We start from the raw sequence: 21,720 nt of genomic DNA on the forward strand, positions 1-21,720 counted from the left end.
TCTGAGCCATCTCTCCAGCCCCAGAGCTGGCCAGTTTTAATGTCATTACATATTGGCTTCATTTGTCCTGCCCCAAAAACGGCTGTTTGGTTTCCTGTGGGCAAATTTTGTAAGGAGGTTTGTTTGCTGATTTTCATTCCGAATGCCTTGCTGAGTCAGAAAGAAATCAGTGAATGGCACTTTCAACTTTCTCAGGCTGGTTTCTAAGGTGGATTAAAAGGCAGGAATGTCACAGCTACAGGCTCATTGCAGCAGACCCGACGGGGACCAGTGCTGCTGTGGGGTCAGCAAAAACTCCTCTTGACTTTCCAAAGATTAAGATTTCTTAATGTTCCTGTGGATTAAGAAATCAGGCTGTAAATTTAGATTTTCATGTAGCCACAGGGATTTCTGGAAGCGCGAATCGCTGAGGTATATGAACACGTGGAGCGGGTAGGGGATGAGCTTTGATCCTTGTATCCAAATAGGTTTCAGGTCTCTGTTCCATCAGAGGCTCCGGGGTGGGGTGATTCATAGCAACTGTAGTTCTTGGGAGCCCTTGGAGACTGGGCATCTCCCTGGAGGCATGACTCAGTGGGATCAAGTGGAGCCAGCCCAAAGCGGGGGGTCCACTCCCGCACTGCACAGGAGACGGGATTCCAGGAAACACTTTCCCTCAAATGTGGGGCCTAGAGGAAGATGTGAACAAATGCCGAGAAAGTCAAGAGGTTTTGCTTCCTGAGAACATAAGTAATTGAAGAGCCTTTCTGGGGAACCCGAGTAATCCAATAAGGACGACGAGAAGCACGCTGGGCAGTGGGAACCGTGAGGCTGGTTGTAACAGGCTTGGCACAGGTTCTAAGAGGAAACCAAAGGGGCCCAGCAGCAAGTCATTCAACTCGGAGATGCATCTGTGAGCGCCTTTCTGACACCTGCTAGCTGCTTAATGGCGTCCCCTCCTCCTTCTAACCGCCAGGAATTTTCACGAGGAACTATCACTGATCAGCTTCCAGGCTTCCTTAGAGTTGGGGCAAGTCCAGAATTTTAACCATATAATTATTTTCCTCAGAGGTTCAGTCAACACATTTTATTGCAAATGGTCTTTGAATGGGTTCAAAAGTTGAAAGTCCATCAACCTTTAAAAATCTCCCCAGCTGGTGGCTTTCTCATCATCATCGTCTGTATCTGCTGTTGAAGGAACTCGGGTGCAGGCAAGTAGGGTGCAGGTGAGTTGAGATGCAGGAGAACAGGGTATAAGTGAGCTGGGGTGCAGGTGAGCAGGGAGGAGGAATGAGGCCATATCATAGTCTGAAGGGCTACAGACTTCCTGGTATATGCTTTTTGTTTTTCCTGGAAATGCTCTTTTGATGATGTCATATTTTACATTTGCTCTTTACAATCCCATGATGGGAAATAATGCAGATGGTGAGTAAAACTACATGCTCTGCTCATACGGTTTTTAAGTTGCAACTAAAGACGTGAAGATGTTTAATAGGGCTAACTTTGGAATTAGCTGAGGTTATCAGTCTCTTTCTCTTCCTCCTCCTCTCATCTCCCCTCTCTGGGCAGGGCCTCATGTAGTGTAGGCTAGCCTTAACTTGATGAATGGATGCTGGTCTTTGGTCCTCTGGCTTCCACCTTCCTAGTGCTGGATATTATAAGTGTGTGCCGCCACAATCTCATTTATTCAGTGCTGGAGGCAGGAGATCAAACCCAGGGCTCTGTGCATGATAGGCAAGCACACTACCAATGAAGCTACACTGATAGCCCAGGCTCTCTGAAAACTGAGGCTATTGTAAACACAGACCTCCCTGATCTATAATGAAGCTGGAGAGGGAAATGCATCGGAAGACTTTGAGATTTATTTGCTGAATTTCTTTTAAGTCTTCCATACAACAGCAGTTTAAAAACTAAGAAATGACCATCTTAAACAGTCTGGAATACAGTGAGTAGCACATAGTCTACTTCCTAGGACAGAGGATGGATGCGTTCGTCATTTGGTGAGGTGGTGTTGAAACGGTGGCCATATTGGAAAATCCCTGCTAGGCTCAGTGTGCAGCATGAAACGCTAGTTATGCCATTGGGGAAGGAAGTCACTCTTTCATTTCTATAGCTTTTTGTGTTTATAAAGCCCACATTTCTTATGGACTACGAGACATGTAGGAGAACAGATAGAAGATAATAAACATTACCTGCAACCCATGTTCCAAAGAAAATTAATGCTGGAGCTTTGGTACACGTTCTTTTCTTTTAAAAATATGTATTCATTCATTCTTTGTTGTTGTTGTTGTTGTTGTTGTTGTTTTTGGGTTTTGTTTGTTTGTTTGTTTGTTTTTGCTTTTTGAGACAGGGTTTCTCTGTGTAGCCTTGGCTGTCCTGGACTCACTTTGTAGACCAGGATGGCCTCGAACTTACAGAGATCCACCTGCCTCGGCCTTCCAAGTGCTGGGATTACAGGCGTGAGCCACTGCACCTGGCCATTCACTTGTTTATTTATTAATGTATGTATATGTGTGACTTCATGAGTACCACATGCATACAGGTGGAGCCTGTGGAGACCAGAGGCAGTTCGTTCCCTTGGAACTGAAGTTACGGGTGGTTGCAGGCTTCCATGTGAGTGCCAGGACTTGAACCTGTGTCCTCTGCAAGAGTGTTACATGTGTTAATCTTAACTGCTGAGCCATGTCTTCTGCTCCTCATGTATTTTCCTTCCTGAAACATTTTCTCCCCTGTCCTCTCCTGGATAGAGGTAGTCAGCCCATCCATATAATTCTATATCGTTTTTGTCCCCAAATAACATAAATGATTTCCTATTGTAATAAAACTACTTGAGCACTGGTAACAATGGTTATAATAGACATGTCATGCTTTCTATGAGGAAAAGAGATTAGATAGCAATTAATAATTAGTGCCAAGCCCTTCTTCTACTCCATGCTGCCTTATAGTTTTTAATTACTTAGAGCTAGGTTAAAACACACACACACACACACACACACACACACACACACACACACACACAACACTTGTCTGTAGCAAGATTTGGAATTTTACTTATAGCTTACATGTCTTTCATATTCCATTCCCAATGGCCTCCTTCATAATCCTTATTTTTCACTCAAAGTTCACACCAAATCTTTTAATTCCTTTCTTACTTAGTGACTAAGTGCTGGGAGAGGGGAAAGTGGACTGTGGGCCCCTAACTTTATTCACCCTGATTAAGTATGCTTCATTTCCTTAAACAACCCCCCAGCCAACCTCTGAGCTCTCTACATCCCCCCTCCGCAGCCCCCTCAGTGCCTCCCCCCCGACCCCCCGTGCGCACGCTTACAGAGCTCAGCTTTTTGGAAATGCAATTTATACACTTTTACCAAACAGTGTGTGTGTAAAGCACAGAGAAGGAGCGGGCACAGCCTGTACTTAATATCAGGGAAACTCTACAGCGCCCTTGAGTGTAGACTCAAAAGGCTACCAGAGATGAAATCAACCAATTCCCGAGATCTAAAATGGTATAACTACAACAGTCTGGATGGATTCGTGCATATTTATATAGAGCACAGTATTAAATATGTGTCAGGGCCGTTTTACTAACTGTCAACAAGATTACCCAAGTTTATTGTATAAAAGCACATTCCATCTATGTATCTTATAAGAGTCAGAAGCAGGAGGGTGAGACTTGCACATAAACAAGAATATTGAATATGGATCTGGAAACCCGTGGACACGGAGCCCTGCTGACCAGCAGTGCACTCTGGGGAAGCTCTGCTTTGGAGGACAGTCAGCTTTCTAGCTTGCAGATTGCCAGCGTGTTCCTTACCGTAGAGGACTGACGAAGAGGTGCTAACCCACAAGCCTTCATTTGTGTTTCTGGAAGCTTCGAGAAGGAATGTTGCACATGAGAGCGGCCCACAGTCATGGCTCCATGGTAAATATTTTCAGAGTTCCCTTGTGAGGCCTCACTCTCAACGCATCAAAACCCAAGACCCCATCCTGCTCTCAGGAAGGAGGGCAGCCACTCCAACACAGAGAACACTCACTATAGTGAGTCTCATGGGTGATTTACTGAGTATTACTTTTCTTAATCATAACATGAGAGGCATATATACTGCTATTGTTTTATAGATGGCACATTTGAGAATTAAAGAGGTTAAGAAATGGGCCACAAGCCAGCAAGTGAGAGCCAGGCACCATGCCAGGTGCTCATCAGTCTAGAGGTGGTGAATGGCACGGACAGGCTCTCAGCTGAGGCACGTTCTCCAGTGGGGAGCTGTCAGTGTCCACTGTTGTCAGCCAAATGGCAGAGAAATCAGTGAAGTGTTGTATAAAACCCCTGCACTATACTCTGACCAGAGCACAAAGAAAGAGCTCGGGTGACAGCACTGTAAAAGACGGTGTGCATACCTGCCATCCTTCTCGGATCTTCTGATTGAAGATTCCATATTCATAACGGATGCCGTATCCATAGGCTGCAAGTCCCAGGGTTGCCATGGAGTCCAGGAAGCAGGCTGAATTGGACCCAGTGAACAAATGGACAGAATCAGCAAGCTTAGCATCAAAGTCAAATCTCTTATTAAAATGTGCGTGGGGGGGGCATAAGACTTCTATCAGGAATGATTTGTTTTTGAATACAGATATATCACTGCATGGGATTCACTGGGTTTTTAAATAACCTTTTCTAATTATAGAATTAATACCATAGAGAAATCAGAAAATGTGAACACGTTTAAGGAAAATAGATCCTTCTTCATCATCTTGAATAACCACTGTGCACATACTAGCATTGTTTGAAAATGTGGAAGCTGCCTACAGTGGGTATGGAAGCTTCAGCCATAATTGCTTTTCTAAGGGGTGCTGCCTCTATGACTGCCCCCAAGAAACAGAAACTTCTGTGAGACCTGTTCTGTCATAGCATCAGTCAACTGACTGATGGAATTCCACTGCTCTTGGGACACAAGTTATCGTGTGCCGCAGGAAGTAGATTATATGGACCAGGAAGCAGATCCCATTTCAGTGATCCTTTTAACCAACTGGAGCGATTTTATTTCCTTCACCAGTGACAGCCGTTGGCAACAACAGCAACCAATCCACCCAGAGTCCTAGGAATTCTTCTGAGAGTGGGGGGCTTCAGGTCTGTCTGTGTCTTTTGCAACTGTGAGTGGAGGAAAGCTGTGGAGGGCCACAGAGAACTCAGAGTCCTGGTACAATAGAGCTGCTGAATAAATCAGCTCAACCATTCCATTGTTGATGTAACTATTGTTTGTTCTTGTTTTTATTTTTATTTATTTATTTATTTATTTATTTTGGTTTTTCGAGGCAGGGTTTCTCTTGTTTTTATTTTTAAATTAGATTTTCTGTTACCTAACGACAGAGCATCTGAGCTAGAAGGGCCAATCAGCAAACAGAGAAGGGACCTATCTCTCTCTAGTGCTTGGATACAGTCCAAAGGGTTACATTAATCTGACTGTCTTTCTTGGGAATTTGAGCTGTTTTAGGGTATGAGGAAACCTACAGGAGGAATTCAGACCAGAAAGAACTGGAAAGCTATTAACTCAAAATGAAAGGGGCTGGGGTTGGGTTCATAGTCTACCTGTAAGACAGAGCCACAGGCACAAACGGCCCTCGAGTAGGTCGACCGTGACCGGTGCCTGCTTTGTCTGGCCTGCAGATCTTTGGCATCCCCTAGGTTCCGAGTTCACCCCTAGAGCCTGAGCAGGTGGGGTTCCAACGTTCATGGCCAGGCAAGAGGCCAGGTCATCTGTTGGAAGGACCCTACTGTTTGAGGTTGCCGTCGTCCTTGTCCAGATAGCCATTCTGAGCTTGGCGTTAGGTGCAGGACTCCCTCTCCCCAGCAGGGCCCCTGGCTCTCTGCCTGGCTCCATCTGGAGAGTGTCTTTAGACATAGATGCCCCCAACCACATTTGATAAATGGCCCTTAACACAGCTCGCTGCTAACTCTCCCCTCCCTGCCCTATAGGATAATTAGGTGCTGTGTTCCCATTCATGTGATAGGAGCGTGCTGCCAAGCGTGGAACAAGCATCCTTAAGGTGCCTGGTTTCAACCAATTGTGTGCACCTATCCTGGAAGCTCCCCCTCCCCCCAATAACTCCCCCAAGGGTTATATAGCCTTTGTTCTCCCTAAGTAAAGTTGAACTATCTCCCTGAAATGGTTCCTGGAGTATTCGCTCTCCTTCATGCTCACGGCCTTCCAAGCTTTGCACTTTGCTTTCTGCTTCTGCCTTTGTGAGCTGGTGGCCATCAGCCCGCAGGGAAGAAGAGAACCGCAGTTATCTGAGATTTACTCAGCCTCACTTGTAGCTCTATTCTCTGTCTTCCCAAACGGCAAAGGAGCCAGGCTGTTAAAGCCAGGTCCAGAACAAAATGATCCCTGCTAGCCAGTACTGAAGTCTGGGTTTCATACGAAAAGCAAAGCAGACCAATTCTTGTTCTTAGGTAGGCTTTCTTTCTACTAGCGCTGTCACACTCCTGTGGCCCAGAGAAGCCTGGGAAATCCTCAGATAGGAAACTTCACAGCCTACCTGAAGTACTTTTCTATATTTTACTACTAGTGGCCACACTAAAGCACACTGCCGCTGATGTAGAAAGGCTTCCATAAAATAAAACAGATGCACACACGTCTTTCTCATAACTTGAGAGTAGATAAAAAAATTAAGAGATTTATTTTGAAAGAATTATGTTAGCATCCTCTTTGACTGAGTCCTTTAATCCCATGCTCCTCTCTAGGAGTCACCAGGAACATTTAATGCTTAAACTTAATTTAGTATTTAAATTCTAGACTCCCCCCTGTGTCTTTACATATACATGACTCTCAAAGATTTACTTTTTAAACGAATATAAATGTCTGAGGCTTGCTTTGTTTTGAGCTTGGTGGTTCACACAGCCAAGCTCACCAAGCAGGCGAGTATGTCTATACCGACATTCTTCTTTGAGGTTAGGCTACTTTTGATGTAGTTTTAGAAACAGCACTGGGACAACACTTTCCTGTTGTTCTGTCTGTCTTCTTGTGCACCCTACATTCCGTGTTTGCTTTGGAGACATTCTCCTGAGCATTGGAGATGCCTGGTTATGGGGTATGACGCTTAAAATCAGGCCAACCAGAATAGCTCAGGAGACAAATCTCTGGGTATGCCTGTGTGGGATTATCTGTGTTAACTGAGATGAGGAAACACACCCTGATCGTGGAGGGCACATTCCATGGTCTGGTGTCCTGAACTGAATACACAGGAGAAAGCTGGTTGAACATAAACATTTACTTCCCTCTGTTTCCTGACTACAGATGCACATGACCAGCTGGTCAGGCTCCTGTTAGCATGACTTCCCCACTGTGCCTTGGAACTGTGAGCAAAAATAAACCCTTCCTTCCTTTTACTGTGCATGCTGGGTGTTTTGTCACAGCAAGTGGAGCCAGTTTTATATCTTAAATATGTTCTTCACTGTTTGCTGAGAAGCCATTCCTCAAGTAAAGTAAAAAAGGTCAGTTTATATGCATACTAAAAGAGGTAAATTAATGACCTCGCTGCTCACCACTCAATCCGACCAGCAAACTGAAGCCTGCAGGGAGTAGAATTTGTGGGAACTGACCAGCAGTGAACAAACAGCAGTGAGGTAAACGGGTGGCTTTGGCAACCCCTGAGTGAACAGGAAGGATCTGGTTAGCCTGGGGGTTTTAGGCAATGTCTGAAAAGGCTTTGAGCAACACATCTTTTCTTCAAGTTCTCTTCTTTATGTGGAGCTGAGCAGGCCACAGGGGAAAGGCAAGGACAGATGCATCTACAGTGAGGCCATGCTTTTGTGTGTGTGTGTGTGTGTGTGTGGCATCCATGAAGGCACAGATCTCCCAGACAAGACCACCCCCTCCTGCTGTCACTCACCAGCTAGCCTTCCAAGACCACCATTGCCAAGTCCAGCATCTTCCTCAATCTCTTCTAACTCCTCCATGTCCAATCCGAGCTGAGGGACAGGAAGACAGTATTGGATGTGGGTATGCACTCAGGCCATTGCAGAGACAATAGCCATGTACTAAAGCACTGGCCAGGCACCAGGGTTATCTGTGTGCTGCATTTGGCATCGGTTCGCTTGAAGGTCGCTCTAGCACTGCATATCAACTGCGGAAGCTGCCAACTGTTGGTGCCAGTGGTACAAGATGGGACAGCCGGGCACAGAGAAGCAAGAGTCCTAGGTAACCACTGTGGACCATGCCACTTCCTGGACATTGGCCTTTAGGCAGGCTGTTAAATCTGCCTTGTGAAAATGTGGAGGAAGAAAATACCTACCTAATTTAGGGTTGTGAGTCAAATGAGAGTATATGAACAAAAAAACAGCATTAGTCTTGGACAGATAAGTCCTATGTTAGCTACTGTTACTTTTTTTTTAGAAAAAGTATGAGGTCAATGAGATGGCTCAGGGGGTAAAAGCACTTGCTGTTAACCTTCATGATCTGAGTTTGAGTCCCAGGACAAACACGACATAAATAGAGAACAGACTCTCAGGGGTTGTCCTCTGACCTCCACATGTGTGCTGCCACGTTATAGCACAGATGTGTTCACACGTGCACGCACACAAATAAATAAATGTGATTTTAAAAAAGCAAAGCAAAAAGCTGGGCATGGTGGTGCATGCATTTAATCCCAGCACTGGGGAGGCAGAGGCAGATGAATCTCTGTGAGTTCAAGGCCAGGCTGGTCTACAGAGTGAGTCTAGGACAGCCAAGGACACACAGAGAAACCCTGTCTTAAAAAACAAAACAACAAAAAATTAAAGCAAAACTTCAGAAATAGTCCAGTTCCAAACTGGATGACAGGATGATCAAAAAGCACAAGGTCAGACTTTTTAGGACAGACTTGAGTTCATCTTTGCTCATTCACAACGTGTTGACTCGGTGGAGTCAAAAGTTGATAAGCCAGTTAGTGATCCATGGCCCATGAGCCCCCATCCCTGGCAGCTAGCAGGAGGCCTCATCTATAGCTTAACGGATGCCGCCAGAATCCCCTCCTTTTCCCTAGGGTGGAAGACCAATGCGCCTCTTTGAACTTGGACAGTTGTTAGCTCCATTCTCCCAAGTGCTGGAGCTCACACTCCGGAAGCCACTAGTATTGGATCCCCATCAGAGTCTGCAGCACAGAGCACACTGTAGATCTCTTATCTTATGAGGAAACTCTCCTTCTGGTAAACCCAATGGCTTGTTCTCTGAAGAAAGGGTAGTCTGCTATGAAACAGCCCTGTCCTTATCTGAAAGTCGTGTGGCCCCCTCCAAATTAGATAGGTTTAAAACATTCTCCTCTCCTCCTGTCTCCCCCCCCCCCCCCCCCCCCCCCCCCCCGCCTCTCATGTGTAGGTCCGAGGACAACTTGTGAGAGTCATTTCTATTTCTCTGCCATGTGGATCTCGGGGCTTGACCCTGAGTCATCAGGCTTGGCCACAGACACCTTTACTTGCTGAGTTATGGCGTGGGCCCTTGGATAGCTTTGAAAGGGCAATTGATTTCAATATTGAAAGCATATGCGTAAGAAGGAAATTCCTAAAGTGACGACCACAGTTTCTATGAGTCACTTTTCTGGATCCCTCCTCTTCTGTCCCATTAGTTTCTTATGGAAGTGTTGACAGTTCATCTTATAGGAATGCAAACATGGCTCTGCATCATTTCAGGAGGATGGGGCCTTTGGGTTTGCTCCCTGATGACTGGGGATCCCAGTGTTCTTCTACAGCGAGTGGTCCATGCAAACTAACACTCAGGACTGTGAAAGTTACAAAGTGGAAAATCGAGAAATGGCTCTAAACCTTGACCGTGAAGATGCAGGCCATGCTTACACACTACTCCAGGGAAACTGTGCTTTTTTTTTTGTTTTGTTTTGTTGTTGTTGTTGTTAATATTAAGGGAAGTAAAGAAAGGGAAGTGGAGGAGAGCTGCAGTGGTTCTTGATCAGGAAGTGTTAACCCACATGATGGGTGCCAGCCCTGAGTAAGATGTAGCAGGCCACACAAGGGGCCAGCCCAGGCCTTTATGAGAGCGTCTTATTTAGATTTGTCTTTATAGCCAGGCATGGTGGAGCACGTCTGTAATGCCAGCACTCTGGAGGCAGAGGCAGACAGATCTTTGAGTTTGAGGCCAGCCTGGTCTATAAAGTGAGTCCAGGATAGCCAGGGCCTGGGCTACACAAAGAAACCTTGTCTCAAAAAAACCAAAAAAAAAAAAGATTTGTCTTTGTAAATATACTCTCCTCCTTTCAGTCTCATAAAAAAGGTGAAAGGCTACTTGGTTTTGGCAGAGAGTCACACCTAAGTGAACCAGCAAGTTAGGACTGACTGCCCTAAGGGTAAAGTATGCTTACATCTCATTAGGCCAGAGAAGAATCATGACAATTGATTTTCCAAAGCTTATCATTTTCCTATTGTCTGATACATGAATATCCATCAAACTTCAATCATTTCTTAAAAGGTAGACATAAGCCTAAAGTAAGGCTTGTTTGTTAGTTTTTTGTTTTTGTTTTGAGACAGGGTTTTTCTGTGCAGCCCTGGCTGTCCTAAAACTGAAGGGTCTATCTACTTACCTTTGCCTTCCAAGGGCTGGGCTTACAGGCAACAAAGACTTTTAAAAGGTTCCTTTAAAAAATATAATTTGTTTAAAAAAAAAAAAAACTATCCAAGACTTTGTTTTTTTGTTTTAGTTTTTCAAGATAGGGTTTTTCTGTGTAGCCTTGGCTGTCCAGGAACTAACTCTGTAGACCAGGCTGTAGTCGAACTCACAGAGCTCCACCTGCTTCTGCCTCCTGAGTGCTGAGATCAAAGGTGCTTCTTTTAAAGATGTAATTTCTTTTATGTGTACTTGTGTTTGGCCTGCACTTGGTAGGTGGACTATGTACATGGACTATGTACATGCAGAGGTCAGAAGAGAACACCAGACTCCCTGGGACGCGGGTTACGGATGGTTGTGAGCTGCAAAGGAGGTGCTGGGAATTGAACCTGGGTCCTCTGCGAGAGCAGGAAGATAGGAGAAAGGTGAAAATAACATACCTGGTAAATGGCTTCATCACAGGCATTCTGTAGGCCAAGGTTGATCATGGTGTTCTGTAACGTTCGGCCCATGTAAAATTCCAGCGAGAGGTAATAAACCCTCTGAAATAGAGAGGAAAGGCACCGTTCTTCTGTGAGGTCAACCATATTTGTCAACACACATAAAAAGGCAAACTCGGATGCTGGGAGCACATAGCACTCCTATGATGTTAGGCCACCCATGAAACACCCATCAGGACTTGGGCTACTTAACTCATGTTCCAGTGAGACTCCTGCAGTCCCCTGATTGGATGCATGACAGCTCCCCACTGCTAGCATGGGAAGCCACGCTACACACTATTTTTTGGCCACGTAGTTTGGTATCTCTTATCCTAGCTAATTGGATTCATTTTTCCCCCCTGCTTATGAGCTTCATGGAGAAAAAGGTTGCGGTGCCTTCGTTCACCTCTCACTCCAAGGGTCAGGTGGGTTGGTTCTGACCTTGTCATCTGGGAAACACACAGACTAGTTCCACACACTCGGTGCCTGGAGAATATTCCTCCTTCACTGACTGCTTACCTTTGGATCGAAGACTACCCCAGGAAATCTATGTAGCAGTGCCTTAAGCAAGCCCACTTCTGAAGGCTTATAAGCGTTTGTTTTCGATGAGATGGTAAATTTCCCTATGGACTTAGAAACTGTTTGCCTTTGGCATGGGAAAACCCAGGTAAATATGAGCAGAGGCAGAAGTAAGAGGTACAAAGTTCAGACCTGCCTAAAACCATTTTCAATGCAAGCTCAGTTTGCTAATTTAAAAGAATAGATTAGCAAGTGGCGACTGCGAGCTGTCCTCTGTGGGGACACTTGGGACGCTGTATCAGTTATCCTATTCTCTAACAGACACACACCAGAACAGTAAAAGTCTGTTCAAGTTGCTTCAGATTTTAGGCACGCCCCTCCCCCTTCCCCATTTAGACAGGCTAAGAGCAATAAATAAATAAATAAAAGAATTTGTGCAACCCAATACATAATAATAACGATCATAGTAATGATGGTACTAGAGCTCACATACCAAATCACTGCATTGCAGTAACTCAGAAATTTCATTCTTTCTCACTTTCATTTTATGAATTCTGAACCTTCACAAACATGGTCAACAGTGTGTCCTGCCAGGGCATCTAATACTGCTGTGCTCTGTAGCACAGCATTTTCTCCAGCTTCTTTGAATGTTTATGGGGAAATTTCTGGGCCCATGCCAGCCTGTCAGATAGATGCCTGTGTGTGTTCGTGAAAGGCATCTCTCTGGGACACACTTAGGGCCCAAAGGGTCAGAGTCCTACTTACTCCTACCCTGGGTTCCTGTGCACGAGGCCACAGGGAGCAGCAAGCAGGCCAAACCACAGACACGATTAGCGCAGCTCTTTTCAGCCTTCCATGTGTGCAGCTCATTTCCTCTCTGATGGAACAGAGCACGTTTCCTGTTTTAGGGATCTAGACAAAGCTCATTTGTAAACATACCCACACCACGGACTTGCAATTGTGAAGTCACAGCCCTGAAAGGATGACATTTGTGCTAAGTCCCAAACAGCACTGACTTAAGGGCCATTAGCATGAAAACATCTTTAAGGTATTCCCAGTTCTTCTAGATAGGATTGCTCAGACTTTTTGAGGACAGGAACTATAGGCAATTGCCTATAACTTTTTCTTTTGAGAGAAAAATACTTTATTTTTGAGAATATGTAAGAGCTTGCAAAATGGATCTTTGTTCCCTTTATGTCTTATGGACTGTGTTACATATTCCTAATGATAGAAGATTTGAATATCTTCATTTACTTTGTAAATCACACATCCACACCACTCCTAATATTGTATCTACAAAAACAATTACAAAACATTGGAAAAGATAGAATAAAGATGATACAGCACTCTCAGCTAGGCAGAAAACCAGACTGGAAGAGAGTGGGGAGTTTGGAGGAGACCTGCAGAAAATTGAAAGAGGAATATAAAAGAAAGCCAAAAGCAAGCCCAAATACTTTAGTGGGAGGTTCTGTCTGGGTACACTGTCAGGTGTTAGAAACCATGACAACAAACCTGAGACTTGCCAGGCAGGCAGGAGTGGTACCTAGAGACTCCTGCTGGGAAGGACACTTCAAGTGGAGGTGGGGGTGGGAGGGGTGGGTTAGGGGGGGGGGGGGGAGGGTGAGCAGAGGGCCAGAGTGCGAAATGGCTGAGTAGGAGAGTAGGAGAGGAAGGTGGACCCAGGCAGGTAATGGCAGGTCAGACACAATGATCTGTTCACTGAGAGATGACCTTGAAGCACTTAAGGATTATGTCAGGGTCCGGAGCCAACCTTAGCACAGTCACAGTGTGTTGCTTTAGGACGGGCAGCTGGACACAGGCCTAGCCTGCAGTGGGATTGCAAATACAGTGCCTTCAGGAGCTGACAGAGAAAAGAAAGGTGTAAGTGAAGTTACCCAAAACATCTGGAAACACTGGAGCACGCAGGACCGTTGCCCGAAGCCATGGAATTAAACTGCCCAGAGGTGCCCCCCTGGCAAAGGGGTGTATGCCCCATTACAACAGACCAATAGTGCCTCTCAGAAAGGCAGAAAACAAAACTGGAAGAGAGTGGGGAGCTTGGAGGTTACATGCATACATTTGAAAGGTGAATATAAAAGAAAGTCAAAAGCAAGCCCAAAGTTTTGTGCTGGAGTGACTGTCATGGTAGTGACACAGGGCCATTAAATTAAAAAACCCAGGGGGGCAGGTCAGAATTGGATTGTGAGGAACACGACTGAGTTTCTGTGTGCTGAATTTGAGAGGCAGGAAGAGGCTTCAGTATTCTTAAACCATCGGCAAGCTTGCATGGGGCGGGGGGTGGGGGCGAGGCTAGAGAACTGGACTTGGTGACTTGGGGGCCCATCTGGGAGCCCGGCTGGGGAAGGAGCTTGGACACACCTCCTGGTTTTACCCAAGTTCTCTGGAGGTCTGTAGCTACCCTGCTTCCATGGAGGCCACCGTGGAGGAAACACTGTGAACCCGCGTGAAATGAATTTTTAAGAATTTCCAGGCTCTTCTAAGAAGAGTTACGCAACATGGCCATGCTGCCCTGCAGTGTTACCTTGTTACCCTGTCACAGAGAAAATTAGGCAGAGAACCAGGATTACCACTGGAGGAGAAAGGGGAATCTCTCTGCGCTATGATGCTAAGTGCTACAAGGTGGGCAAGTGTGTGTGTGTGTGTGTGTGTGTGTGTGTGTATGTGTGTGTGTGTGTGTGTGTGTGTGTGTGTGTTAAATAGATACAGTAGATGAATATAGACTTAAAGTGTTTTCTAAGCCCATGCTTAGATTTGGAAGGCTACACATGCACACTTAAGCATTTGTTGTGTTTGGGTAGCAGTCCACTAGGCTCCTACAACCACAGTATTTACGATGGGAGTTTTATCTCTCAGTCTTAGAAATTCCTATAATTCTCAGGCACAAACGGTAGAGATAACTTTTTTCGATTTTTAAAATATGTATTTAAAATGCCTAATACCTATTTATACGAATTTCCCATTGCCTCCAGGATCTGCTTTCACCTTTTCCAACATGACTCCATAGCCAGTTTTTCCAGCTTTCCCTTCCAGAACATTCACTGCCCTCCATAGGGCTCCAGTCTCACACTCTCACTGTGTGCACAGTCCCTGCCCTGCCAGATTCTCTCTAGCCTTTCTTATTAGCTCTTGTTCTCTACCTAGATTGGTTAGGGTGGGATGGTGGGATGGAGTTCCTCCCTCTACAAGTCAGATACTCCATATTTGCACTTCAGCCGGCCGGCCGTTGGCAGAAAGGGAAGCGGGTCCCCAAAAGGCGCCCCCTTCCCTTCCCCGCAGCTCTGGGGTAGGCCTCTGGAAGGGAGAAGGGTGTTTTTTACAGGGCTATCTGCAGGTTAGAAGCTTGCCACAGCCCATCTTACAGGAAACAGAAAGATCAGGAACTGCAGACTCCTCTCACCGGTCTGGGCTGGGACCTCCCCCATCGCAGCTGCAGTTAGACTAGGCAGCCCTGAGGCCTGGGCAGGGTCACTATTAGAGGGACGCTTCACTTCCCTCTCCCTTCCTAAACTTTAAGCTTGGTTCTCCAGGGCCCGGCTTTCGTCTGTTTTTTTCTGCTTTTCTTATGCGCGCACTCCGACCCACCCTACCCACCGAGCGAGCGCCTGGGACGGCTTGTCAGAGTCCTGGAACCTCGCTAGCCACGTCGCAGAGGAGGCATCCCATCCCCCCTGATTAAATGCTGTGTAGTCACCCCATAAAGTTTTCAAAGTTCACGGGAGTGGGAGGCCTGGGCTCTTGCCACCAGTTGGGATCTCACAGCACAACGGTGCGGGTGGCACAGAGCTGCGGGGGAGGTGGGACGGATAGCTGAGCCTGTGACCCGCTTCCCGCTAAGACTTCAGGACGAAGACAGTGGGTAGAGGGAAGAGAAATGCCCTTCGCCGGGTACCTTGGGGCACTTGTCGTAGTAGTGCTGCTGTGTGCGGATCCAGCGCCCCACCAAGTGGTCGCGCACCGTGTGCGCCAGGGCGAAGTAATAGTCGCGGGGGGTGGCCACGTTGCGGTCCTTGACCAGCGTGAAATGCAGGTGCCTGTTGAAGCCCTTTTTCAGCTCGGCCACGTTCTCTACGCCCACGATGCCGCGAATGCTAATCTGCCGTCGCTTCTCCTGGTCGGTCAGGGGCTTCGCCATGGTTGCTGGGCGGCCTGACCACAGAGCCGGGCGTTGGGCTGCAGGACTGGCCTGGCCCTCCTTGCACGCCGCTTTTGAGGGTCTGAGGAGTTGGGGATCCGCCCCTCGCCCGGCTCCCGCCCACCCGCGGCGCCCAGAGCAAACTCTCTAGGAGGGGTGGGAGCACCTAAGGCGGCGCTGCGGCTACGGGCACCGCCTCCCGGCCCCTCCCTGAACGTCTGGGTCACGTAGCTAGCCGAGGCTCCGACAGCTTCTGCTGGTGAGGTAGGAGGCTCGCTGATGAGATCCCAGCAAAGCCATTGCCTTTTCTCAGCTCGACAGGGCTCCACTGTAGCTTCCCCAAGGCCACACTAGAGGTAGGCTCAGTGTGTTTAACTCTGATTGCCCCGTCTTGCTTCCCAGTCTTTGGCAATTCATCCTGGATTCTTAGGGAGCCCCAGTTGCTTTTTATTTATTTTTCTGAGGACTCTCAGCTAGGGTTTCTTGACTCCTAGACCCAGGCTGGGCCAGCCCCCAGCCACAGTCTGTGGCTAGGTGTAAAAGTCAAGGGATCTGAAAGGCATCTATTGAGTAGAAGCTTCAAGTTCAGCGGGGGACAGGACTTCGACTTGACACCCTATGTTTGCACTATGCTTTAAACAAATGAAACATAGGGCTGGCTGGTGGTGGTGCACACTTTTAGTCCTAGGACTCAGGGGGCAGGGGCAGGTGGATCTCTGTGAGACGAGGTCAGCCTGGTCTACGAAGCGAGTCCAGGACAGCCAGGGCTACACAGAGAAACCCTGTCTCCAAAAAAACCAAAACAACAAGAAACATAGGGATAAGAGGTGTGTGGTCAGAGACAGAGACCCGGCACTCATGGTATCAGCTGCTCTATGTTCAGGAGACATACCAGCCTCTGATCTTTGCACGTGTGTTCTCACATGTGCACACAGGCATGTAGAGGTCGGCGGTTGCTGGAATTGATGACACAAGTGGTCAGGCTTGGCAGCAGGTGCCTTCCTTCTTCCTTCCTTCCTTCCTTCCTTCTTTTTAAAACAAAGCTAATTATTTTGAGTAGGTGGTGGAGTAGTTTACTTGATTCATACCGAATCAGTCATTGCCCTAAAAATGAAAGTTCTGTCCTCACAGTTCTGGCTGCAGCCTTCCAGCTTTCCAGGGCTTTGGTCTAGCCTTTGGGACAGATGACAACTGAAGTGGCTTTATACAGTGGCTGAGAGGAAAGCGTGACCATGTGAGATAGGGAAAGGGCTGGATTTGAAAGAGGCCAGAGATACCCAGAGCTAAGAATGCTTGACTTAAAACTAAGAGCCGACTGGTGGAGTTTGAAGAAGAAGGTCCTTTGGCAGATTGCAAAATCAGGCTTTTTTTTTTTTTTAAAGTGGACGTCTTTGAATGCTGTAATGATGAATCTTCATTGTGAACTTGATTGGCGTTAGAGTAACCGACGACCAGACACAGCTCTGGGTGTGTGAGGTGTTTTCAGATGAGGAGGGAAGATCTACTTTGAAGGTGGTTGGCGCCGTCCGTGTGAAAGGGTCCTGGAATGAATAAAACAGGACAAAGGAGAGAATGGCAGACCCCCAGTGCTCACCTCTGCCTCCTGACTGCGGGTGCAGTGTGGCCAGCCCCTCATGCTGCCATGACTGCCCTGCTGTCGTGGACTATATCTAAACCGTCCAGACATTGGAGGATCCCAAAGGCAAAGGTACCTTTTAGTTTTGTTAGAGGTGTCTTCATGCAGGTGAGTCCTGGCTCTCCTGTCTACGTGAGAGGACAGAATTCTTTCAGAAAGCAAGGATAACAGTAGCCGTACTATTTTCTTGATTGGGTATCTAGTCAGCGAGCCCAGCCCAAACCCTGGCTCGACATCTCTTCTACATGGGAAAACAACTAGACCTCATAGTGTTCCAGCTATGGAGTGTGAGGAGGGACCATGCCACCAACCATGTTAAAGAGGGTATGGCTCGGCCCATGGAGATAATTTGGGGTAAAGGGCTCGGAAGGCAAGTACAAAGGCCTGAGATGGAGCCCTTGAACATTGGAAAAGCTGGGCAGTGTGGAATGTGTCTATAATCCCAGAGCTGAGGAGGCAAAGATGGGCGAGTCCTGATATACTTGATGATTCTGGGCTACTGAGAGACTCTGTCTTAAAAATGAAGAAAAAAAAAAAAAAAAAAAAAAAGAAACAAAAGAAACAAAAAAACACCCCCAAGACCCCTAAAAACCATGATTGGCGCCTGAAGAACAGGTCTCAAAGTAAGTAACCACACACACACACACACACACACACACACACACACACACACACACACACGCACACACGCACACACACACATGCACACACGAACATACTCGTAGACACATACATAAAAGAGGACGTGATCTTCACAGATGACACCAAGTACTCTGCAGACAGGATCTTACATGAGAGCCATCTTCATCTACCTGCTCCTTTAGATTTTCCCAGCAGTCTTTAGCATTGGTTATTCTATTTTTATCAGAAAGCAGGGCTGGACTCTAGCTTTCTTTAGGTTTCAGCGCCTAACTCGCAATTAATACCATTGCTTCCCATTTGGGAAAATGATGATTTCCCGGTTCTTGCTCTGATACAAATTTGTTTTCTAAATTTTATGCTAAAGTAAACTTGTATCTAGAAAGATCATCTGGGTTGGTATGTGAGTATAAAAGAAAGAAAAGAAGGAAGAAAGAAAGGAAAAAAAAAAGAAAGAAAAAGGGGGAAGTGTGGTGTTGGCCTGTGATATTTGAGAACCAAGGTGGGCTCCAGGTCCCTTACAACCTACCATCTACTCCTTGTGTCCTAGGCTATGAACCCAAGACTGTGAGAGTTAACTTACTGGGCCAAGAGGATTAATATATTTAAAGAACTCACCTTTAAACCACTATGGCTCTCCAAAAATACAGCAGGTTTAAGTTGCCCACAAGCCCACGATTCCAACAAAGACCTGTATTAAGCCCTCTTCACTGCTTCTCTCACCGTGTAATGAAAGGGCTTCTGTGAGTGGCCAAACAGCCTGTCCACACCTCCCAGGACAAGCACAAGCTGCTCACTGTCAGAACAGAACCATGGGAACCTAGGTTGGCTCAGGTCTTCAGAGACACAGACGCTGGGGACAGGATTTGACTTGCAAGGCTCTTCATAGGGCAAATGCCTGTGGGAGTCCAAGCCAAGAGGGAGCCATGCTGGCCAAGTGAGTGCAGTCAGATCCAAGTGTGACCCCATGAAGGAGAAAGGGAGGGAACAGGTGGTAGACTTACTTGTCCTAGACGACTGAGTCCCAGGAAGATTCCCCTAAGACTACAGGGCAGTTCTGAGGCTGCACAGCTGTCTAGAGGACTGTTTGGAATGTGCTCAGCCACTGGTATGCAGCCTCGCATACTATAGGGGGGGCAGGCTTTCAAGAGCCCCAGGGTGGTTCTGCCCACAGTAGCAGGTGACTGGGAGGCCCATCCCAGAAAGATACAAGATACATTAAGATAGCTGGATATCTTCCCTGTCTCAAAGCAGGGCTATGTGCCATCCATATTCAGAGCCACCAAAACTGTGAGAAAAATTTCCCAGGACTCTAGTTAGACTCTGTTTGTGTCTCTCTTAGAGAATGCCTCAGACTGCAGTTTGCTCTGGCCTGACACTCATAAAGATCTGCCTCAGGTTCTCTTGGGATTCCAGGCCTGAGCTGTCCATCAGACCCAGCTGTTCGGGTTAGGCTTTCAGTGTACCAGTGTAGAGGAACGTTAATTCAGAACATGGCTGTTCTGGCAAGAGATCACACCCAAAGACCTTCTAGGTCTATGTGATCCACCTGGAATACAAACACGCCTTTAATCCAGGAAACAGAGGCAAACAGATCTGAAGTCAAGGCCAGCCTGGTATAGGGCAAGTATCAGGTAAGGAAAAGCTTAGGTCCAGGTGTGGTAGTACGTGCCTTTAATCCCAAATGAAGGTAAAGTTAGTTTGTAGAAGGAAGCAACTATGTTTGAAAGTGATGTCTAATTGAGTGTCAGAAAAGGTGATGAATCAGAGAAAATTTGACGGAGTAAAGATACCCCCAACTTTCAGGAGAACAGAGAGGAAAGAGATGCTACCCATGAGGCAGTTTTACAGAGATAGGAGACAGTTTTACAGAGATAGGAGGCAGTTTTTTTTTTTTTTTTTTTAAACCAGGACAGTAATAGAGAGATGGGTTGCAGAGAGAGAGAGAGAACTCAGGTGAAGACAGAATGAACCAGAAAATGGGAAGAAGCCAGAAGATTAGAGCAGATTGCCGAGTTAATTTGAGGCCTAGAGAGAAGCCATATTGAATTAAATCAGCTGGGAGAAGAGCTTGATCCAGAACAGCTGAGTTGAGCCAGCCAGCCCAGAGCTAAAAAAGAACAAGTAAGGGTGAGCTTATTAAGCAGAAAGTCCCAGAGGCTGAAAATATTCCAGGCCTAGGTTAGATTATACAGAGGCTAGAAACTTCCAGGACCAGGCCTAGGTCAACAGAAGGAGGCAGTTAGCCTCCCAGACAACAATTGAGCCAGGAGAATAGAATTACTTTTACATACCATATTTCATTCGATCCTTTCAGCAGCGCGGTGGTGGGTAACTGCTGCCTTTCTCCTCACTTTACCCATGAGGGACCTGAGGCTTAGAGGCTCTCAGGTTTGCTCAGAAGCTGGTTGCAGACATTTCACATGCATGAGCACAGATGGTGGCATGAAGCAGCTTTGGGGTTTGAGTCAGCCTGAGTTCTGACTGCACCTCAGCTAACCCATGTCCTCTGTTCACTTGGGCTGCTCTGTGCTCCAGGTTGGCCTTTTGACCTGCTTTTAATCAGTCCTGAAGCCCAGGGTAATGGCCCAAAGTAGCCCCACATACAGGTCACGTGGCCTGTAGAGAAGGACAATGGAACATCAGAGCCTTGCTTGTGTTCAGTGAGCAGAAGTAAGTGCACTTTAATCCAGGCATTTACTGTAGGACTCTGACTGCCAATGCCCCTATCCAGATGCTGCTGTTTTAAACATTTAGAATGACAACTGAGTGCCTAGGGTTATTAGACTACCAAATATCCTGTGGGCACACGGCACAGAAGCTGTGACTGCAACCAGTAGCTGTTGACCTCCTGTGTATCTGCTGATCTGGAGCAAGCCCACCTCCTGGCACTCCTATTTCCTGCCATATTTGATTCGGTCATTGGTACCGGAGCTGGGCTTGTTAGGGGTGGTCCAGGAGAGGTTCTTCCTGAAAAGCTGGGGGAAGGGGACGTACAACCTGTCCCTCAAATCATGGGTGGTTTTCATATGTCAATATAAAATTTGGTGACCCCAGAAAAATCAGGGTCCTAATGTCAGCTGGTATAAACCCAGGAAATGCCCCGGCCTTCTCATTTCTCAAGACAGCTTAGTTTGGAAAAGAGATGGGTGCCCAAGTGCCAGGAAATGCTAAAGGCGTTACTGAGATGAAAACTTAACCTTTGGAATACAAAATAGTTCACTTTCTCCTGATTGCTTTGCTTTTTCTATGTCCCTTGAGGAGCTATGCTTGTGTGTGTGTCTGTGTGTGTGTGTGTGTGTGTGTGTGTGTGTGTTTACTGTCTGTGAGGAAGGCATGAGCTTCTTAGGTTGGAATTGCAAGTTAATCTGTGTGGCAAGCATCTGGGGCGATGAAGTAATTGGCACTGGGCTGAGTACGTATGCCACTAGTTTTGGACTGAGGATCCTGGAGCAGGATTGATGGGTAGCCTGGGCATGTCAGAGAATCCAGGGACTGAACACCATATCCTGGGAGGGGCCTGAGCAGGTAGAGAACCCCAGGCCGGAAGTGGTTTCTTGGAGTGCCTCAGCAGTCCCGTCATAGATGTGTTTATAAGGCCCACCTTCCTGGTCCCTTGTAGGTGAGGGGGGCGCTATTGGCTAAAAACTAATTCAGTGGGTGCCCAAGGGGACAGGCTTTTCAGCCCCTCCTTCTAGCTCTGAGTATCTTGGCTCTAGGGAACCCTTG

General features: G+C 46.8%; 1 protein-coding gene across 2 annotated transcripts in view; it reads right to left on the minus strand.

Moving 5' to 3' along the window:
- The window catches only part of Pygl (glycogen phosphorylase L), a 34,943-nt gene extending 19,080 nt beyond the window's left edge, over window positions 1-15,863 (minus strand). The window contains exons 1-4 of one of the 2 annotated variants that reach the window (XM_051147108.1): window positions 15,474-15,863; window positions 11,006-11,107; window positions 7,867-7,945; window positions 4,378-4,481 (exon numbers count right to left, since the gene is read on the minus strand). In XM_051147108.1, the coding sequence (XP_051003065.1) occupies window positions 4,378-4,481; window positions 7,867-7,945; window positions 11,006-11,107; window positions 15,474-15,716 (528 nt within the window). In that variant the 5' untranslated portion in view covers window positions 15,717-15,863. Of the gene's footprint in view, window positions 1-4,377; window positions 4,482-7,866; window positions 7,946-11,005; window positions 11,108-15,275; window positions 15,406-15,473 lie in introns of those variants that run through there. The other variant, XM_051147101.1, reaches the window with a different exon arrangement.
- Between the last annotated feature and the right edge of the window lie 5,857 nt (window positions 15,864-21,720).

Source organism: Acomys russatus, chromosome 1 (assembly GCF_903995435.1).
Source record: "Acomys russatus chromosome 1, mAcoRus1.1, whole genome shotgun sequence".
Classification (NCBI taxonomy): Eukaryota; Metazoa; Chordata; class Mammalia; order Rodentia; family Muridae; genus Acomys; species Acomys russatus.